This window comes from Dendrobates tinctorius, unplaced genomic scaffold (assembly GCF_039654945.1).
Source record: "Dendrobates tinctorius isolate UK_male_01 unplaced genomic scaffold, ASM3965494v1 ptg000264l, whole genome shotgun sequence".
Lineage (NCBI taxonomy): Eukaryota > Metazoa > Chordata > Amphibia > Anura > Dendrobatidae > Dendrobates > Dendrobates tinctorius.
The window spans coordinates 76,522-99,208 of NW_027361931.1; the positions used below are offsets into that span (position 1 = coordinate 76,522).

General features: G+C 51.2%; 1 protein-coding gene across 8 annotated transcripts in view; it reads right to left on the minus strand.

Annotated features, from left to right (window-relative positions):
• KLC4 (kinesin light chain 4) overlaps window positions 1-22,687 on the minus strand; it is a 98,567-nt gene that overhangs the window by 24,743 nt on the left and 51,137 nt on the right. For 2 of the 8 annotated variants that reach the window (XM_073558967.1, XM_073558965.1), the window contains exon 13: window positions 7,087-11,268. The exons of 5 other annotated variants lie outside the window; for them this stretch is intronic. In XM_073558967.1, coding sequence (XP_073415068.1) covers window positions 11,263-11,268 — 6 coding nt within the window. In that variant the 3' untranslated portion in view covers window positions 7,087-11,262. Of the gene's footprint in view, window positions 1-7,086; window positions 11,269-11,434; window positions 11,500-22,687 lie in introns of those variants that run through there. One more of the 8 variants, XM_073558966.1, reaches the window with a different exon arrangement.

Sequence of the window (22,687 nt, forward strand, 5' to 3'; positions counted from 1 at the left end):
GCCGACACCCCACGTATCACTGCTGTCTGGTAACATCACACATCCGACACCCCACGTATCACTGCTGTCCAGTAACATCACACATCCGACACCCCACGCATCCCAGCTGTCTGGTAACATCACAGCCGACACCCCACGTATCACAGCTGTCCGGTAACATCACACGTCCGACACCCCACGTATCACAGCTGTCTGGTAACATCACACAGCCGACACCCCACGTATCACTGCTGTCTGGTAACATCACACATCCGACACCCCACGTATCACACATCCGACACCCCACGTATCACAGCTGTCTGGTAACATCACACATCCGACACCCCACGCATCACTGCTGTCTGGTAACATCACACGTCCGACACCCCACGTATCACTGTCTGGTAACATCACACAGCCGACACCCCACGTATCACAGCTGTCGGGTAACATCACACGTCCGACACCCCACGTATCACTGCTGTCGGGTAACATCACACGTCCGACACTCCACGTATCACTGCTGTCTGGTAACATCACACAGCCGACACCCCACGTATCACAGCTGTCGGGTAACATCACACGTCCGACACCCCACGTATCACAGCTGTCGGGTAACATCACACAGCCGACACCCCACGTATCACAGCTGTCGGGTAACATCACACAGCCGACACCCCACGTATCACAGCTGTCGGGTAACATCACACAGCCGACACCCCACGTATCACAGCTGTCGGGTAACATCACACGTCCGACACCCCACGTATCACTGCTGTCTGGTAACATCACACATCCGACACCCCACGTATCACTGCTGTCTGGTAACATCACACAGCCGACACCCCACGCATCACAGCTGTCTGGTAACATCACACAGCCGACACCCCACGCATCACAGCTGTCTGGTAACATCACACATCCGACACCCCACGCATCACAGCTGTCTGGTAACATCACACATCCGACACCCCACGCATCACAGCTGTCTGGTAACATCACACAGCCGACACCCCACGCATCACAGCTGTCTGGTAACATCACACAGCCGACACCCCACGTATCACTGATGTCTGGTAACATCACACGTCCGACATCCCACGCATCACAGCTGTCTGGTAACATCACACAGCCGACACCCCACGCATCACAGCTGTCTGGTAACATCACACAGCCGACACCCCACGTATCACTGCTGTCTGGTAACATCACACGTCCGACATCCCACGCATCACAGCTGTCTGGTAACATCACACATCCGACACCCCACGCATCACAGCTGTCTGGTAACATCACACAGCCGACACCCCACGTATCACTGCTGTCTGGTAACATCACACATCCGACACCCCACGTATCACTGCTGTCTGGTAACATCACACAACCGACACCCCACGCATCACTGCTGTCCAGTAACATCACACATCTGACACCCCACGCATCCCAGCTGTCTGGTAACATCACAGCCGACACCCCACGTATCACAGCTGTCCGGTAACATCACACGTCCGACACCCCACGTATCACAGCTGTCTGGTAACATCACACATCCGACACCCCACGTATCACTGCTGTCCAGTAACATCACACATCCGACACCCCACGCATCCCAGCTGTCTGGTAACATCACAGCCGACACCCCACGTATCACAGCTGTCCGGTAACATCACACGTCCGACACCCCACGTATCACAGCTGTCTGGTAACATCACACAGCCGACACCCCACGTATCACTGCTGTCTGGTAACATCACACATCCGACACCCCACGTATCACACATCCGACACCCCACGTATCACAGCTGTCTGGTAACATCACACATCCGACACCCCACGCATCACTGCTGTCTGGTAACATCACACGTCCGACACCCCACGTATCACTGTCTGGTAACATCACACAGCCGACACCCCACGTATCACAGCTGTCGGGTAACATCACACGTCCGACACCCCACGTATCACTGCTGTCGGGTAACATCACACGTCCGACACTCCACGTATCACTGCTGTCTGGTAACATCACACAGCCGACACCCCACGTATCACAGCTGTCGGGTAACATCACACGTCCGACACCCCACGTATCACAGCTGTCGGGTAACATCACACAGCCGACACCCCACGTATCACAGCTGTCGGGTAACATCACACAGCCGACACCCCACGTATCACAGCTGTCGGGTAACATCACACAGCCGACACCCCACGTATCACAGCTGTCGGGTAACATCACACAGCCGACACCCCACGTATCACAGCTGTCGGGTAACATCACACGTCCGACACCCCACGTATCACTGCTGTCTGGTAACATCACACATCCGACACCCCACGTATCACTGCTGTCTGGTAACATCACACAGCCGACACCCCACGCATCACAGCTGTCTGGTAACATCACACATCCGACACCCCACGTATCACTGCTGTCTGGTAACATCACACATCCGACACCCCACGTATCACTGCTGTCTGGTAACATCACACAACCGACACCCCACACATCACTGCTGTCTGGTAACATCACACAACCGACACCCCACGCATCCCAGGTGTCTGGTAACATCACAGCCGACACCCCACGTATCACTGCTGTCCGGTAACATCACATATCCGACACCCCACGCATCACTGCTGTCCGGTAACATCACACGTCCGACACCCCACGCATCACAGCTGTCTGGTAACATCACATATCCGACACCCCACGCATCACAGCTGTCTGGTAACATCACACAGCCGAGCACATAGGAAGCACCAACACCCAGAAGATTTCTAGAATTTATTCGCATAGGTGGCGCCCCTGGTGAGGACGGGTCACGATGACGTCACATTATTAATCAGTGTTTCTGTCACAATCTATAAGGAATCCTGCAATTTCCGCACTCTCTCTTCGCCGCCGCCATCTCATTATTATACGAGGGCTGGGTTACAAGGTCTGACACCACGCAGGCTCCACCATGACAGGAGACGGTAGACAGAACTCTGCCCTCCCTGTATAGTGACCTCTGCACAGATGACAGCACGCCCACAGAGTTCAATGTGATGGACACTGCCCACTTTCTTCCCCTCTCTGCACAGTAACATCTGCACAGGTCACAGAGCACGCTCAGTCCTATAAGAGACTACATGATCATGGTCCGTCCTGCGCAGCGACACAGGGCATCCACTCCGAGGTCAATCACAGAAGTCGTCAGGTGATGGTCACTGCTCACAACTTGCCGATCGTTGCACACTGACACCCAGTATGCAAACAATCCATCATGGAAGGTAATGAGCCATTTTCTGACGTTGCTGCTCAGAGTAAGATGGCCGTCACAATAATCATGCACAAAAAGACAAGTAGATTTGAGGATCATGAACAATTTATCATTTCCTCTGCAGCATCAAACAATCACTGATGGTAAAGACCATGGCCCTTTCCGCCGAGGGGCTAACACTCCCGGCTTACTGCTGCAGGATATCAGGACCCCCATCATATCCATGAGCAATGAGGGGTTAACAGTCCTGGCTCACTGCTGCAGGTCATCAGGACCCCCATCATATTCACGAGCAATGAGGGGCTAACAGTCCCGGCTCACTGCTGCAGGTCATCAGGACCCCCATCATATCCACGAGCAATGAGGGGCTAACAGTCCCGGCTCACTGCTGCAGGTCATCAGGACCCCCATGATATCCACGAGCAATGAGGGGCTAACAGTCCAGGCTCACTGCTGCAGGTCATCAGGACCCCCATCATATCCACGAGCAATGAGGGGCTAACAGTCCCGGCTCACTGCTGCAGGTCATCAGGACCCCCATGATATCCACGAGCAATGAGGGGCTAACAGTCCCGGCTCACTGCTGCAGGTCATCAGGACCCCCATGATATCCACGAGCAATGAGGGGCTAACAGTCCCGGCTCACTGCTGCAGGTCATCAGGACCCCCATCATATCCACGAGCAATGAGGGGCTAACAGTCCCGGCTCACTGCTGCAGGTCATCAGGACCCCCATGATATCCACGAGCAATGAGGGGCTAACAGTCCCGGCTCACTGCTGCAGGTCATCAGGACCCCCATCATATCCACGAGCAATGAGGGGCTAACAGTCCTGGCTCACTGCTGCAGGTCATCAGGACCCCCATCATATCCACGAGCAATGAGGGGCTAACAGTCCAGGCTCACTGCTGCAGGTCATCAGAACCCCCATCATATCCACAGGCAATGAGGGGCTAACAGTCCCGGCTCACTGCTGCAGGTCATCAGGACCCCCATCATATCCACGAGCAATGAGGGGCTAACAGTCCCGGCTCACTGCTGCAGGTCATCAGGACCCCCATCATATCCACGAGCAATGAGGGGCTAACAGTCCCGGCTCACTGCTGCAGGTCATCAGGACCCCCATCATATCCACAGGCAATGAGGGGCTAACAGTCCAGGCTCACTGCTGCAGGTCATCAGGACCCCCATCATATCCACGAGCAATGAGGGGCTAACAGTCCTGGCTCACTGCTGCAGGTCATCAGAACCCCCATCATATCCACGAGCAATGAGGGGCTAACAGTCCCGGCTCACTGCTGCAGGTCATCAGAACCCCCATCATATCCACGAGCAATGAGGGGCTAACAGTCCCGGCTCACTGCTGCAGGTCATCAGAACCCCCATCATATCCACGAGCAATGAGGGGCTAACAGTCCCGGCTCACTGCTGCAGGTCATCAGGACCCCCATCATATCCACAGGCAATGAGGGGCTAACAGTCCCGGCTCACTGCTGCAGGTCATCAGGACCCCCATCATATCCACAGGCAATGAGGGGCTAACAGTCCTGGCTCACTGCTGCAGGTCATCAGAACCCCCATCATATCCACGAGCAATGAGGGGCTAACAGTCCTGGCTCACTGCTGCAGGTCATCAGGACCCCCATCATATCCACAGGCAATGAGGGGCTAACAGTCCAGGCTCACTGCTGCAGGTCATCAGGACCCCCATCATATCCACGAGCAATGAGGGGCTAACAGTCCCGGCTCACTGCTGCAGGTCATCAGGACCCCCATCATATCCACAGGAATGAGGGGCTAACAGTCCTGGCTCACTGCTGCAGGTCATCAGGACCCCCATCATATCCACGAGCAATGAGGGGCTAACAGTCCTGGCTCACTGCTGCAGGTCATCAGAACCCCCATCATATCCACGAGCAATGAGGGGCTAACAGTCCAGGCTCACTGCTGCAGGTCATCAGGACCCCCATCATATCCATGAGCAATGAGGGGCTAACAGTCCCGGCTCACTGCTGCAGGTCATCAGGACCCCCATTATATCCACAGGCAATGAGGGGCTAACAGTCCCGGCTCACTGCTGCACGTCATCAGAACCCCCATCATATCCACGAGCAATGAGGGGCTAACAGTCCTGGCTCACTGCTGCAGGTCATCAGAACCCCCATCATATCCACGAGCAATGAGGGGCTAACAGTCCTGGCTCACTGCAGCAGGTCATCAGAACCCCCATCATATCCACGAGCAATGAGGGGCTAACAGTCCAGGCTCACTGCTGCAGGTCATCAGGACCCCCATCATATCCATGAGCAATGAGGGGCTAACAGTCCCGGCTCACTGCTGCAGGTCATCAGGACCCCCATTATATCCACAGGCAATGAGGGGCTAACAGTCCCGGCTCACTGCTGCACGTCATCAGAACCCCCATCATATCCACGAGCAATGAGGGGCTAACAGTCCCGGCTCACTGCTGCAGGTCATCAGAACCCCCATCATATCCACGAGCAATGAGGGGCTAACAGTCCCGGCTCACTGCTGCAGGTCATCAGGACCACCATCATATCCACGAGCAATGAGGGGCTAACAGTCCCGGCTCACTGCTGCAGGTCATCAGGACCCCCATTATATCCACAGGCAATGAGGGGCTAACAGTCCAGGCTCACTGCTGCAGGTCATCAGAACCCCCATCATATCCACGAGCAATGAGGGGCTAACAGTCCCGGCTCACTGCTGCAGGTCATCAGGACCCCCATCATATCCACAGGCAATGAGGGGCTAACAGTCCCGGCTCACTGCTGCAGGTCATCAGGACCCCCATCATATCCACGAGCAATGAGGGGCTAACAGTCCCGGCTCACTGCTGCAGGTCATCAGGACCCCCATCATATCCACAGGCAATGAGGGGCTAACAGTCCCGGCTCACTGCTGCAGGTCATCAGGACCCCCATCATATCCACGAGCAATGAGGGGCTAACAGTCCCGGCTCACTGCTGCAAATCATCAGGACCCCCATCATATCCACAGGCAATGAGGGGCTAACAGTCCCGGCTCACTGCTGCAGGTCATCAGGACCCCCATCATATCCACGAGCAATGAGGGGCTAACAGTCCCGGCTCACTGCTGCAGGTCATCAGGACCCCCATCATATCCACGAGCAATGAGGGGCTAACAGTCCCGGCTCACTGCTGCAGGTCATCAGGACTTATGTTCTCTTTCAAACTCTTGGGAATAAACACCTCCATTGGACTATTCCCATCTTGAATCCTCGTGTCACTTTATTTGGAGGTTTCCTGGCGCATGATGTTAAGGTGCTAGACCACTGCCATTATTTTTAGGATCAGTGGCAGCCCCAGATGTCAGACCACCACCAATCAGAAGTGATGAAAAAATCCTAGCGATAAGCCTGCAATACACAGAAGAATTCTTCTACCTTCCATAGAGGTTTCCGGCACGTACTGCGACCAGAGCTTCACAATCAGGTTTTCTCTGTCCCAGACAAACATGTGGCCACTCCACCATCAGGGAATACTGAGAGGGATTGTATGTTGTGTACGCAGGCAGGGTCTGTGCTACTGACACGTTGGCCTCCCCATCACATCCCAATGGGGAGTGTTAGAAGATCGGAGAAAATAGGGAGGGAAAGTCTCAACTGAGAATTCACAAGTGTCCAAGTGAAGACGTGTCCCTCATCAAAGAGCAAGCTAAGGGCATCTACGAAGGATGCAAGTGTGACCCGGGACAATCACTCCCATTAATGAAAGCATCCTTCCGGTTTAGATTCTACTTTATGACCCCGTAGAACTGCTGGATTCTGCATGGTCCTCGCCCACTCATCACATCCAGTCTCTGACATTGGTGGCTGAGCCATTGTGTTTTATTGTGTTAAATGCCATCATACCATCAAGGAAAACAAATAGCTAATAACTTACATAATTCTCAACCTACTAGAAATATGCTGCTGCTGGAGGGATGTGGAGGTCAAGCTTGGGGTGTCTAGGGGGCAGTGGGCGTGGAAGACAGGGGCGGAGGATGGGGGCGGAGGGCACGAAAGACGGGGGACGGTGGGCGCGGAAGACGGAGGGCGCTGGGGACGGAGGGCGCTGAAGACGGAGGGCGCGGGGGACGGAGGGCGCGGGGGACGGAGGGCGCGGAAGACGGAGGGCGCGGAAGACGGAGGGCGCGGAAGACGGAGGGCGCGGAAGACGGAGGGCGCGGAAGACGGGGGACGGAGGGCGCGGAAGACGGGGGACGGAGGGCGCGGAAGACGGGGGACGGAGGGCGCGGAAGACGGGGGACAGAAAGTAAAGGAAGATCAAGGAGTCTAAATTAGAAGGAGATGATTGCAGAATGCGGAGAGTGCAGGGGCCAAGTGTAGAACTTTACATGGAACAGGAGAGAAGAATGGAGAACATGCAAGGGTAGGAGGAGTATCTAGAATATAGAGGGCGCATTTATAATATTAAAAATGCAGGGAGGAAAGGACAAGTGGAAGGGAGCAATATGGTTGTTCTTAGTTAGTGGTCCTGGTGAAGTTACTTTGAGATACAAGGGACAGCACAATACATAGAGCATGAAACAGGGAAACAATGAATAGGACACTGAGGTGAAGGAGAAAAGACAGGGATAACAGCGGGCGCGGCCTTTAGCCTGGGTGTGGGATAATGGCGAGTGTGGCCTAGAGCTTGTGCGCAGGATAATGCCATGCACAGCCTAGAGCCTGGGTGTGGAATAATGGCGGGCACAGTGTATAGCCTGGGAACGGGATAATGGTGGGCACAAAAGTTCAGTGACCCTCTTCATGGATGAACATTTGGCCACTTCTGTCGGCTGATGACCGCCATCAGAGGTAAACCCGGACAATGAGCATGGGCACATCTCTGATGGTCAGGGAACGCTCCCTAATTTTCTCATGTTTTGACCGTGACCAGGGAACGATTCACATCAGGCCTTGTGTGGACATTGATTTGATCACCAGCGAGACTCCAGTGAAACGAGGAGTCAACCCAAAGCAGAGTCCATGACTAGCTGGAGGCAACAATTCCCATGTGACTGCTGAATTCAGGTCACTGCATCTAATACAGTAGTGTTCAAAATGAGAGCCGTGTGTTCCCGAACACCAGTGAGTCCCAGAGTCTCTCTCCTGGTTCTTACCTCCAGCATTGGGAACATCGCTCGCCGTTTCCTAATTCACAACATGAAGAGAAATGTGGAGAATTTATAACGACTTTGCAGAAGATGACAGAAGGCGACCATCGTCCGCTCTAATAATCCGCAGTGTCTGCATTGGTCTTTTGTACTGTTCTTCATGAGGATTTATCGTTCCTGTGAATCACTGACCTGGTATTTCCTTATTACCCACAGTTTTTAGAGCGGCTTCACATCTATGTTACATGGAGTCACCACCTTCTAGCCGCTGGCACCTGTTATTCCAGCCCAGGATGCTCGGACTACAGCACACGATTTTGTCGCATTTGTTGGCTTTTCCTCATTAACAACATTTTTAATGTCACCCCACAAGTGTCCTATCAGATTAAGGTCCGGGGATCGGGGGGCCGGCCGCTCCATAACCTCAATTTTATTGGACGAGAACCAAGATTTTGCTGGTTCCCTGGTGTGTTTATGACCGTTGTGTCTTGGTGAAACACCCATTTCAAGGGCAAATCCTCTTCAGCGTAAGTAATATACTTGAAGAGGTCATGTTGCCTATCTGCAAACTGGTCCATGATCCCTGGTGTGTGGTTAATAGGTCCGGCACCATAGAGAAACCTGCCCATGTCATGATGCTTCACCACCACGCTTCACTGTCTGCAGAGTGTACTGTGGCTGCGGAGTTTGGGGGTCGGCTGACAAACTGCAGCCCTTGGACCCAAAAACAACAGTTTTACTTTCTTCAGAAAAATTGTTTCTCCGTTTCTCTTTAGGCCAGGTGATGTGTTCTTTGGCACATGGTATCCTCTTCAGTACATGTCTTTTTACATCAGTGGGACTTTGCGGGGACTTCTTGGTAAGAGCTTAGCGTCACACAGGCGTCTTCTGTCACAGTCCTCACAGGTAACGGGAGACTGTCTGTGATCATCCTGGAGCCGATCACAGGTAACGGGAGACTGTCTGTGATCATCCTGGAGCCGATCACAGGTAACGGGAGACTGTCTGTGATCATCCTGGAGCCGATCACAGGTAACGGGAGACTGTCTGTGATCATCCTGGAGCCGATCACAGGTAACGGGAGACTGTCTGTGATCATCCTGGAGCCGATCACAGGTAACGGGAGACTGTCTGTGATCATCCTGGAGCCGATCACAGGTAACGGGAGACTGTCTGTGATCATCCTGGAGCCGATCACAGGTAACGGGAGACTGTCTGTGATCATCCTGGAGCCGATCACAGGTAACGGGAGACTGTCTGTGATCATCCTGGAGCCGATCACAGGTAACGGGAGACTGTGATCATCCTGGAGCTGATCACTGGTAACGGGAGACTGTGATCATCCTGGAGCCGATCACTGGTAACGGGAGACTGTCTGTGATCATCCTGGAGCTGATCACAGGTAACAGGAGACTGTCTGTGATCATCCTGGTGCCGATCACTGGCATCGGGAGACTGTGGTCATCCTGGAGTCGATCACAGGTAACGGGAGACTGTGATCATCCTGGAGTCGATCTTTGGCGGAGCCTTTCCCATTCCGGTTATTTTTCCATCCATTAGAATGGTCGTCTTCCGTTTTCTTCCACGTCTCTCTGGTTTGGCTTTCCATTATAAAGCATTGGAGATCATTTTAGCTGAACGGCCGATCATTGTCTGCTCTTCTTTATAAGTTTTACCTTCTCCAATCAACTTATTAATCACAGTCCGCTGTTCTTCTGAACAATGTCTGGGACGCCCCATATTTCTCAGGCTTTCCAGGAGAAATGCATAAGTAACATGTCCTGGCTTCAGGGTTAGGGACACCGGATTCACCCCTGTCTCTTCACAGAATGATTGACCTCACTAATTGTCTCCACACTGATATTATTGGGATCACCGCCTGTCTATTATTGTAATACCCAGACTCAGAAACCTGCAGATCATGAATGCGGAGTCTGGTGGTTCTCTTATGTACTGCACCGACTGGTAAATTGTGTGACGTGTGGTGATAGAATTTATACCAAAACAAGGATTAACCTGGTTAGTTGTATTAGACGGCTGGTATTGTGAACACTACTGTACCTCCACATTACAGCTGGGTCACAAAAAGCAGTTTTTCATTTTTTCAGGACTTGGACCATGAAGCTGAAGAGTGAACAAGGGCTGGCGGCTGGTTCACACGGTGCAGTCTCTGGCGCTGCCCTACTCTACAGCAGGAACTTCTGATGTCCGGTGTTCACTTACAAAATCATGGCTCACAAGTAACTTATCCACATGCTCGGCTCTGTAGGTCACATGCATGAGCGCTCGCTACCAGCAGACCTAGAGCTGTCCATTTATTACCCCTCTGATTACAGGACCCTGGAATGGTGAAAAAACATGGACGATCTGCTCAACCTAGACTATAGCCATGGAGGACATCACAAGTCATGATGGACACTAAGCAGACCCCGACCAGCTGTGTGTGATGCAAGGAGCAGACGCACTGACCACACACACTGGAAGAACTGAGCGGCGCCCCCTGGCTGTGTGGACGACGGATGAACAGCACATTACAGAGTAACACACTGAGCCCCAGTTATATACGGCCTGGTGTCATGTCTGAGGCCACAGTATTTTATCCACTGGCCCATAAACCCAAGATGACCAAACAGGAAGCACCAGAGACCCCCGGAGAGTGTAGAGCAGATTGACCGCTGCGGTCAGGGCAGGTTTGTCCATGTGGAATATAGCCGGACGACCATGGCGATGGTTTAAGCTTCACGGTCACAATTTTAGTGATGGATTGTATCTCGCGGTGATGAGGGAGGTGCGGACAGAGCCTGGATCTGTCCTCAGCATATGACTGTGGCCCGTCTGTTGGGGATGAGTGGCTGGAAGGGTGGATGAGTCCCAGTTATTAAGCCTAAAAAGTACAGAAAACAGAAGATCTTACAGTAACTGAGCTGGAAACCCCCAACCCTAGCAGAAGCACAGAGGGAACGACCAAGCAGTATAAGGGGTAATTATAGATACATGGGTGACGAACTGGAAATCTACACCAGACCTGATGGTCACCGCGGATTGCTTACCCAACACACAGATCAGCAATCTTCAGAGTCAGCATTGGATATCATTAATGGCTCAAGGGATAAATCTATATATGAACAGATAACCAAAGAGGTTAAGAAGCTGAAAGACCCCAAATTACATGAAGAGGCTGAAGCACAATCCACCATCATGCCAGTAGTGATAGGAGAGGGCGATACCGGTCATGGCTATACAGCAAAATATGCATACCCTAGGCACTGGCAGATAATGGTCAGGAGGAAGCAGAAATGTGTGACCGGAACTGCAAACAAGAGGACGAGGGTAAAAGCACACAAAAAAGTCAGAGCGGGAGGGAAGGGGGACAGGCTCGAAAAGACACGCAAGAGGAACGGGGGGGGACAGGCTTGAAAAGACACGCAAAAGGAATGGGGGGGGGGGGGGACAGGCTCGAAAAGACACGCAAGAGGAACGGGGGGAGACAGGCTCGAAAAGACACGCAAGAGGAATGGGGGGGGGGGAACAGGCTCGAAAAGACATGCAAGAGGAATGGGGGACAGGCTCGAAAAGACACGCAAGAGGAATGGGGGGGGGACAGGCTCGAAAAGTCACGCAAGAGGAATGGGGGGACAGGCTCGAAAAGACACACAAAAGGAATGGGGGGGGGGGGGGGGGACAGGCTCGAAAAGACACGCAAGAGGAATGGGGGGGACAGGCTCGAAAAGACACGCAAGAGGAATGGGGGGGGGGGACAGGCTCGAAAAGTCACGCAAGAGGAATGGGGGGGGGACAGGCTCGAAAAGTCACGCAAGAGGAATGGGGGGGGGACATGCTCGAAAAGTCACGCAAGAGGAATGGGGGGGACATGCTCGAAAAGACACATAAGAGGAATGGGGGGGGGACAGGCTCAAAAAGACATGCAAGAGGAATGGGGGGGGGACAGGCTTGACAAGATGCGTCAGAGGAATGAGGGGGATGTCAGAGGAATGAGGGGGACGTCAGAGGAATGAGAGGGTAGACAGGCTCGACGAGATTTCAGACGAATAAGGGACAGGCTCGGGGAGACACGTCAGAGGAATGGGGGGGTTAGGCGCAACAAAACATGTCAGAAGAATGGGGAGTTGACAGGGTAAACAAGATGCGTCAGAGGAATGGGGGGGACAGGCTTGACAAGACGTGTCAGAAATGGGGGCGACATGCTAGACGAGACATTTCAGAGGAATGAAGGGACAGGCTTGATGATACGCGTCCAAGGAATGGGGGGTGCAGGCTAGATGATATTTCAGAGGAATAAGGGGATAGGCTCGACGAGACGTGTCAGAGGAATGGGGGGACAGGGTAGAGGAGATACATCATAGGAATGGGGTGTAGACAGGCTCAACCAGACGTGTCAGAGGAATGGGGGGACAGGGTAGAGGAGATGTATCATAGGAATGGGGTGTAGACAGGCTCAACCAGACGCGTCAGGGGAATGGGGGGACAGGTTCGACCAGACGTGTCAGACAAATGAAGGGGGACAGGCTCGATGAGACGAGTCAGGAAGGGGGGGGGGGGGGGGGGGGAGACAGGCTCGATGAGACGAGTCAGGAATGGGGGGGGGGGGGAGACAGGCTCAACGAGATGCGTCAGGAGTGGGGGGAAAGGCTCGACGAGACGCATCAGAGGCATGGGGGGGGAAGAAAGGCTTAATGAGCAACATCAAAGGAATAGGGGGACAGGCTCTAAGAGACACGTCAGAGGAATGGGGGGGGGAAAAAGGCTCGACAAGATGTGGCAGAGGAATGCGGGCGGGGCAGGCTCACAGTTTCACGTCAGACAAATGGGGGGGGGGGGGGACAAGCTTGATGAGATGCGCCAGAGGCATATGGGGATAGGAAGGGGATGGGTCGACGAGATGTCTGAGGAATGGGTGGGGGGACAGGTTCGACAAGACCTCAGAGGCATATGGGGGTGACAGACTCGACGAGACACAGAGGAATTGGGGGAGCAGGCTTGGCAAGACAAGTCATAGGAATAAGGGAAACAGGCTCGATGAAATGTGTCAGAGAAATTGGGGGGGTAAACAGGCTCCACAAGACACATCAGAGGAATGGGTGGGGTGGACAGGTTCAATGAAATGCATCAGAGGAATGGGGGGAGGCTTGACGATAGAGGCATGCTCGACGAAAGGCGTCAGTGGAATGGAGGGGGACGAGGCATGTCAGAGGAATGGGGACAGGCTCAAAGAGATGCACCAGAGGCATATGGGGTGGGGGTGGCGACAGGCTCGACAAGACATCATAGGAATGGGTGGTGGGAACAGGCTCGACAAGACACGTCAGAGGAATGGCCTGGAGACAGGCTTGATGAGACACGTCAGAGGAATGGGAATGGGGGACAGGCTCGGCGAGACGCATCAGTGGAACTGAAGGGGGGGTAGGCTGGAGGAGATGCCGCATAAGAGGAATATGGGGGACAGGTTCGACAAGATGTGTCAAAGGAATGGGGAAGGTGCCCGATGAGAAGCACCAGAGGCATCTGGGTGGGGGGAGGGAAGAGGGGCAGGCTTGACGAGACACAGCAGAGGAATGGGCGGAGGACAGGACACGCTCGACGACACGTGTCAGAGGAATGGGCAGGAGAAAGACTCGACGAGTAACTTACTTCAGAGGAATAGGGGAAGGGAGGAACAGGCTCGACGAGACACGTTAGAGGAATGGGGGAGGCGACAGGATCAACGTGACACGTAAGAGGAACGGGGGAGGACAGGCTCAATGAGACATGTTAACGGAATTGGGGGGGGGGGGGACAGGCTTGATGAGATGCACTAGAGTAATTGGGGAAGACAGGCTTGACGAGGCACATCAGAGGACAAAGGATTGGAGGGTGGGGGGCTAAACGAGCAATGTCAGAGGAAGGGGGGGGGGGGACAGGCTCGACGAGACATCAGTAAAGGCGGACAGGTCCAACGAGCCATGTCAAAGGAATGGGGGGGTGACAGGCTCAATGAGCAATGTCAGAGAAATGGGGGGATAGGCTTGACGAGACATGTGATAGAACAGGACAGGCTCACGAGGGAAGCAGGGGGGTGGGGGAAGGGTCACTCAAAAAGGCATGTCAGAGAGAGGAGAGTGGTCAATAAAACAGACATCAGAGACCACCAAGTTGGTGCCTCGTCACAGGGAAGTGGGTGGAGGGGCTGTCAATGAGACATCAGAGTGATGCAGTCAACAAGACACATCAGAGTGAAGGGGGGTTTCAACTAAACATGTCAGACAGAAGGTGCAGGAGTGGTCAACCAGACATATCAGAGAGCTGAAGCAGTACATGTCAGAAAGGGTGAGAAAAGTCAAGGGGATGAAACATGCTGCAGCTTAGAGCAAATGTTCAAAAGTAAAGGTGATGTTCGAAGGCAGGGAGTGGTGGGTTACAAGGCACAGGCTTCATACTGCAGGATTAGGCTGAACATGAGGAGGCTCAGAAGAGAGGTTAGGGGTCTCCAAAACTACCACCATCATTAAGACATTCACACAATGGACACAACCACAGGCCATCAAGACCAAAATTACATATTCTCATTTTAAAAGGGTTATTTCCATCTCGTACATTACATATCCACAAACAATGCCAGAGTAGTTATGTAGAGGCGGGTCCCACCAATGAAGCTTGCATCCATAGTGAGAAGAGGGTCCCATCACGCTCTGACGTCAATGGGAATGATCTCCAATCACAGCAGAATATCGGGGTCCTGTCCAGTGACATCAGCGGAAGACTCGCCACCCACCAGATGACATACACCCTAATTCATGCCTTTCCCTGTGCTCTATACAACCTATGTCCTTTGTGCCAAGCATGTGATGCTCGTTCACACTCACCTGTGGCAAGTGAACAGCTATGCATAACATGAAAATCACACCTGAAACCAGATAAAAAGGGGAGAAGTTGCCTCAGTCTGCATTGTGTGTCAGTGTGCGCCACACTAAACACGGAGAACGAGGACAAGAGAGAACTGTCAAAACCACATTTTAAAAAAGACATCAACAAACTGGAGCAAGTTCAGAAAAGAGCGACCAGAATGGTGACCGGTCTGCAAACCCTGTCTTATGAGGAAAGGTTGCAGGATTTGGGAATGTTTAGTTTGCAAAAGAGAAGACTGAGAGGAGACTTAATAGCTGTCTACAAATATCTAAAGGGCTGTCACATTGTAGAGGGATCGTCTTTATTCTCATTTGCACAAGGAAAGACTAGAAGCAATGGGATGAAACTGAATGGGAGGAGACACAGATTAGATATTAGAAAAAACTTTTTGACAGAGTGATCAATGAGTGGAACAGGCTGCCACGAGAAGTGGCGAGTTCTCCTCCAATGGAAGTCTTCAAACAGAGGCTGGACAGACATCTGACTGGGATGATTTAGCGAATCCTGCTTTGAGCAGGGGGTTGGACCAGATGGCCCAGGAGGTCCCTTCCAACTCTACGATTCTATGTCTGAGGAACAATATCAACAATCTCGAGAGCTTAATGTTCCTTTGTCCAAGGTGCACAAGATAAGAAGTGTACAATTCATGGTACTGTACCTAATCTCCCTGGAAGGCACAGAAAAATTGATGAAAGGTTGCAATGCAGGATAGTCTGGATAGGGAATAAGCAGCTACAATCAAGTTCAAAAGAAATCCAAGCTGTCCTGCAGGCTCAGGGCATCAGTGTCAGAGCGAACGGTCGATATTTGAATTAAATTAAATGATATGGCAGGAGACCCCGGAGGACCCCACTGCTGACACAGACATGATAAAGCATATCATTCTGTTTACAGAAAACAGAATGCTGTCTACAAAGAAAAGAACATAGTACCTACAGTCAAATATGGTGGAGGGTCACAGATGCTTTGGGGTTGCTTTGCTGCCTCTGGCACTAGGTGCCTTGACTGTGTGGCACGGCATCATGAAATGTGACAAATGCCAATGGATTTTGGGTGTCAATGTAGTGCCCAGTGTCAGAAAGCTGGGTGTGCGTCCTAGGTCATGGCTCTTCCAGCAGGACAATAACCACAAACACACTTCAAGAAGCCCCGAGAAATGGATGGAAACAAAGTGCTGGAGTGGTCTGAAGTGGCAGCAATGAGTCCGGATCTAAATCCAATGGATCACCTGTGTGGAGATCTTACAATCGCTGTTGGGAGAAAACAAAATATGAGACCGGGAGCAGATTGTAAGAAGAGTCACCCAAAATTACAGCTGAGAGGAGTAAGAAGCTTGTGGATGACTAGAGGAAGCGATGGTTTCCAGTTATTTATTCCAAAGGGTGTGACCAAATATGTGCAGGGTGCCAACAATTTTGCCCGGCCCATTTTTGGGGTTTTGTGTGAAATTATCTCCAATTTGCCCTTTTTTAAAAAAAATTTTTCCAATACAAACAAAAGAAATAAACATTTGTATAACAAAGCATGAGGAATTGCAATAATGTTCTGGGAGAAATACTTCACTTTCTGGAACAATTTCTAGGGTGCCAACACTTTTGGCCACGGCTCTATGTGGTGCCCACAATCGTCTTTACTACCTAACCTTACACATGCTCTGATTACCACCACAATCATAACCCACTCGTACTCCGACGCCATAGGGTCGGCTCAGACATGTGAGATTTCCTATGGAGAAATACCCATTAAGCGCACTAAGAGGAATGGATCTTTTCCCATCTAGAACACAAGAATATTTACCATGCTCCTTATTGTGGGGCAGACAAAAGTCCACATGGATTTCAGAAACCCCATTCACTTACATCTTACATCAGAGGTGGACAATTTCAAGACTGAACTCAAAAAATCTGAGCATCCAAGAAGAATGGATTAACAAGCCCTATTCTATGCTACCTTTATAGTATTGAGCTTCCCCGTCCACAAGCAGCCGCCATCCTACGCCTTCCCCGTCCACAAGCAGCCGCCATCCTACGCCTTCCCCGTCCACAAGCAGCCGCCATCCTACGCCTTCCCCGTCCACAAGCAGCCGCCATCCTACGCCTTCCCCGTCCACAAGCAGCCGCCATCCTACGCCTTCCCCGTCCACAAGCAGCCGCCATCCTACGCCTTCCCCGTCCACAAGCAGCCGCCATCCTACGCCTTCCCCGTCCACAAGCAGCCGCCATCCTACGCCTTCCCCGTCCACAAGCAGCCATCATCCTACGCCTTCCCCGTCCACAAGCAGCCATCCTACGCCTTCCCCGTCCACAAGCAGCCATCCTACGCCTTCCCCGTCCACAAGCAGCCATCCTACGCCTTCCCCGTCCACAAGCAGCCATCCTACGCCTTCCCTGTCCACAAGCAGCCGCCATCCTACGACGCCTTCCCCGTCCACAAGCAGCCGCCATCCTACGACGCCTTCCCCGTCCACAAGCAGCCGCCATCCTACGACGCCTTCCCCGTCCACAAGCAGCCGCCATCCTACGACACCTTCCCCGTCCACAAGCAGCCGCCATCCTACGCCTTCCCCGTCCACAAGCAGCCGCCATCCTACGACGCCTTCCCCGTCCACAAGCAGCCGCCATCCTACGACGCCTTCCCCGTCCACAAGCAGCCGCCATCCTACGACGCCTTCACCGTCCACAAGCAGCCGCCATCCTACGACGCCTACCCCATCCACAAGCAGCCGCCATCCTACGACGCCTACCCCATCCACAAGCAGCCGCCATTTTATAATACCTTCACAGTCCACAATCTACAGTGGATATGAAGAGGGCTACACGTCCCTGGTAAAACTTCAGGTTTTTATTATGTAAAAGAATCACTTCAGAACTTCTCCCACCTTTAATATCACCCATAATCTTTACAAATGTACTGAAGAATGGACAGCTTTTCGAGTGGAAAAAGAAAAATATAAAACAAGAAAAATGCTGTAGTTGCATACATTTGCACAGCCCTAGATTAATACTTTGTTGCAGTCCCCAGTGAATTTCTGGCTGTGATTTTTTGGGTCTGGGTATATAAGCGCAGCACATCTAGAACTAGTGATCTTTGCCGGGTCCTCCTTGCAGCAGATTCACACATTTGTCAGACTGCATTGGGCATCTCCTGTGTAAAACGTCCTCTTCAGGTCACCACAGATTGTCCCTTGGGTTCAGGTCTCAATAGGGCTAGTTTCATCTTCTGGTGAAGCCATTCTTTTGGTGATTTGGAGGTCGCTCAGGGTCATGATCTGCTGAAAGGTGAAATTCCTCCTCATCGTCAGTGTTTGATGTTAAATTGATACTTAAACTATTGATAATCCTTCCCCTTTGACTAAAACCCCAGGTGCCAAAAACCAGCCCCAAAGCAGAATGCTGCCTCCTCCATTCCTCACTGTGGGGATGGTGATCTTCTGGTGATGACTGATGTCAGCGGCATCTTCTGGAATTATGGCCAAAAAGTCTCACATCTGTCTCATCAGAACACATTTCCCCCCAATTTTAACAGGGTGCTAACATTTATGGAACCACGTAATTTTACCTTTTATTTTCCCTTCAAAAATATTTCAGTTTGTTTCACAGTGGAGCTGTACAGATAATGGGTAACATTAAAAAGGTGAAAAAAGTTCTGGAAGGATTTTTCTTAAGCAGTATTTATTTTACATGACAAAATCCTGACATTTTAACAGGGGTGTGTAGACTTTATATATCCAGTGTACCACCATCACCCGAAAATCTACAGCCATGCTACGACTACAAAAACCTCCTACAGTGGCCCACTCTACAGATCCCCCCTCTAATCTGGGAAGGCCCACCTTTACATATGCTCTATACCCCGTGAAATGCACGAAGCCCATAAGACCCTTTGATGATGCCACAACCTACACTCCTTCCGTACACAGTCTATCCCTCTTGTGAGGAGCTACAAGAGGCATCATTGACTCCATATTTGTGGACATCCTTACAATGACCAGTTGTAGTTTCTGGATCTGCCGTGGTCCAGTTGGTTACAGCACCCTACACAAAGTTAACAGGATTGAATCCAACTTTGAGCAGGGGGTTGGACCAGATGGTCCCTTCCGATTCTATGTTCACTGATCAGAAGTTATTATGTATCCGCAGGCTAGGCAATCACTGATAGAACTTTGGGAGCACCACCAAATGGCAGAGCAGGGACTTTTTATCCCCATGAACATAGAGACAGAGAATATCCCAAGAAAGCCTATGCAAAACGCGTGTTGGGTACAGGAGGCACGCATTCTGATTCTTTCACACATTTTCTAGGGATATGACAAATGTATCTATCTGGATTGTGAAGAACTGTGACTTTTATCCTATCAACTCTAGACCTCCGGCCTTAATAGGTTTCCCTTCAGGCACAGAACAACAAATCTGTGATCGGCCAGACATAAGCTTTTGCGTTTTTACATAGATTTTAACAAGGCAGAATGAAAAGAGGGGTAGGAGCTTAAAGCTTTTCTCCACCACTAGGGCAACCTCTTGTTAAACCAAATGTTCAGCCATGATAATGACGCCTATACTCCCCTCCTGTACCGGCGCCGTTCCCGCGGTGTCAGCACTTGCTGTCCCCGGGGCTGTGATGCGGTTGTTGTGATACCTGGTGCCATTGTCTCCACCTTCATATGACCTGAACATGAATCGGCAGTCAGAGATCGGCTGCTCCCGGACTTCCTCTTAATGTTCAGTTTGTCCAGAGGTGGGGACAGTGACGCCAGAACCGATGGTGCGCCAGGCACCATGGGTCACAACACCGCATCACAGCCTCGGGTCTGTGGGAGAGATGCAGACACAGGAGGGGAGGATAAGATTTATTACTTTATTAGGGCCAAACATTTCGTTTAAGGAGGGGTTGTCCTAGTAGTGGCCAACCCCTCTCCCACCCTAGACGTAGTTACGTCTAAGGTGGGCTCTCCCCGTTTGCTGAAGGTCCCGGCCATGAGCCTGCAACTTTTTCCAGCACATCAGCTGATACATCACCCGACATGTGCCCTTAACAGCTGCGGGTGGAATTTGCGATCCACTTGCGGCTGTTAACATGTTAAATGCCACTGTCAACCTCTAACAGCGGTATTGGTATTTAACATGCTCGCACGGGAAGCGCGACACGAATCCAGCCCATTGGCGCCAAGGTGGAGAAGGGGTTAGGAGACAGGAAAGCTGAAGTTATTTGCCATGCGGATAAAGGCGGCACAGTTGGAATCCTGGACAGGGAAATCTGTCAACCTGATAAGAATGAAGTGCCATTGGCTGATGTCTGACCCTACCTGGCCCGAGTAACCTTGCGGGTGACGGAGAGGCTTTAGGCATGGTCAATAACATCCCGAGGGCACTTCCCGGACACCAAGATGGGCACCGCTGATGTCAGCTCACTATATACCACTACTCCTATGATTTGGCTTCATAATCCACAGAATGGATTTTGTACAGAGACACTGACCTGATCGCCGGGATTTTATCATGATTGCGGTCAGGTTTTCATTACATCAATTTTCTTTTGACTCAGAATTCTATCTTCAGTCATCTGATGCATCGATGGGCCAAATTCTCCCCACCCATCACCAACATCTAAAAGGCCTGGTAAATATTTGCACAGCGTGGACAATTCCATGTTGTGCGACACTGTCTGGTGTGGTTGCTACATAGACGACTTGCTCATTATCTGGAAGACGACTACACCAGACATTAATCCTTATTTCAGCTCTAATTGCCGTAATTTGACATTTGCCCACTGTCCCTCGAGATCGCTCTTCTGGATTTATTCCCAATCACAACTACGTCCTTCCGTGAGCTGCAGCAGATGAGGTCACTGCTCTTCATGCTACTTCCCCGCCATGAAAATCAAGACATGAAGAACATCCCAGTGGGAGATGAAACCCGAATTAAAGTGAACTGTACAAGTGAGGCATTGTAGGTTTCCGAAAATGATCAGTAGGACCAAACACGTGGACACAAATTATCCCACAAGGTCCAAAAACTGAGCGAAAAATATCAGTCAATAAGGACAATCCCTTTCACAGTATTAAAATATCATGTGGAAAAACGAGCAGTCGCATCCCCGGACAGGTGCAGTGACGATTCCTCCAGCCTGTATTCACAGATTCCGGCTTTTTCATCAGGAACCCACATTGAAAAAGATTGAGATCAGTATATGGCAGGACTAGAACATTGGGAAACCGTCTGTCCCCAGGTCTAACAGAAAACATCCACATGGCTCCAACACAAACACTCAAGTGTGGACACAAAGTAAGTACACCCCTAATTCTTTTTCTTTCACAGATGTAGTTGTAAAACGTATAAGCCATTTCATAGTTGATGGGGAATATTGAAACAAAGCTTTGACCTCTAAATGACCCCAATGCAAGGGGACCTTCTGCTGTGAACAGGTAATTAAAGAGGATGATCTGATGGACCGCAGACCCAGCACGGCTGACAGAGGAATATTGGGAGACCACAGATTTATGGCTACACTCAGAATGACCAGAAAGCCAAGCAGATTACTCTGAAATCCTTTGTCCTTTGCAAGTTATGAATGGAGTTTCTTTTTAGCTGAATAGATATGACAGATATGAGAGACAGTTTCGGAATCGTGGTAAACGTAAAGCATTGTCTTACGTCATGTTTAATCCCTAAAGGAAAGATTAAATTGTGATCGGAAACATGAAAGTAACAATCCCCCACCTAGAGGCGAAGGCATTCTGGACGTTGAGGACCCATGATTTTTTAGAGACCAGACGCATCTCTGTCCAGCCCTGATATAAAAGTCACCGGAGGGAAGGAACGTGGAAGTGACAGGGGTTAATAAACGCAAATCCCGAACTATGATCAGTGTCAGTCCTGGCAGACACAGTGTGCTGTGCTCCTGTACTGTTACCCCCGAAAACGAAGGGCTCCCCTCCATAAGAGACTGAGACCACCCGGAGACATCAGCTTTAGAACATCTCTTCCATTTACCCTTTTTTTCCAGCCCATGAACGGCAGCACTCCCAGGACTCACAGCCAAAGAGGAGATGTCAGAATTTTTTTATTTGATAATATAGAGGAGATACAACACGTTTCGGATACATCATATATCCTTCTTCAGGCATCATAAAAACACAGTACAGATCCTACTAGTATAGACTTCAGTTACACTTAGATATAGCAGCAAACCTTTTATCCCAGTGTCAGGAACCTGATGGAGTGTGGACCAAGTTCAGGAACAGAGCCACTGATTGATCCAACCTTGACCACATAGATGCCAGGGGAAAAAAAAAAAAAAAAGGGGGGGGGGGGTTTGATGTTTAAACTCTCCATGATTTCATTCAATCCATGTGGCTATAATGTTCCCAGACGATATATCCAAAACGTTTCTTCATGGTTTAA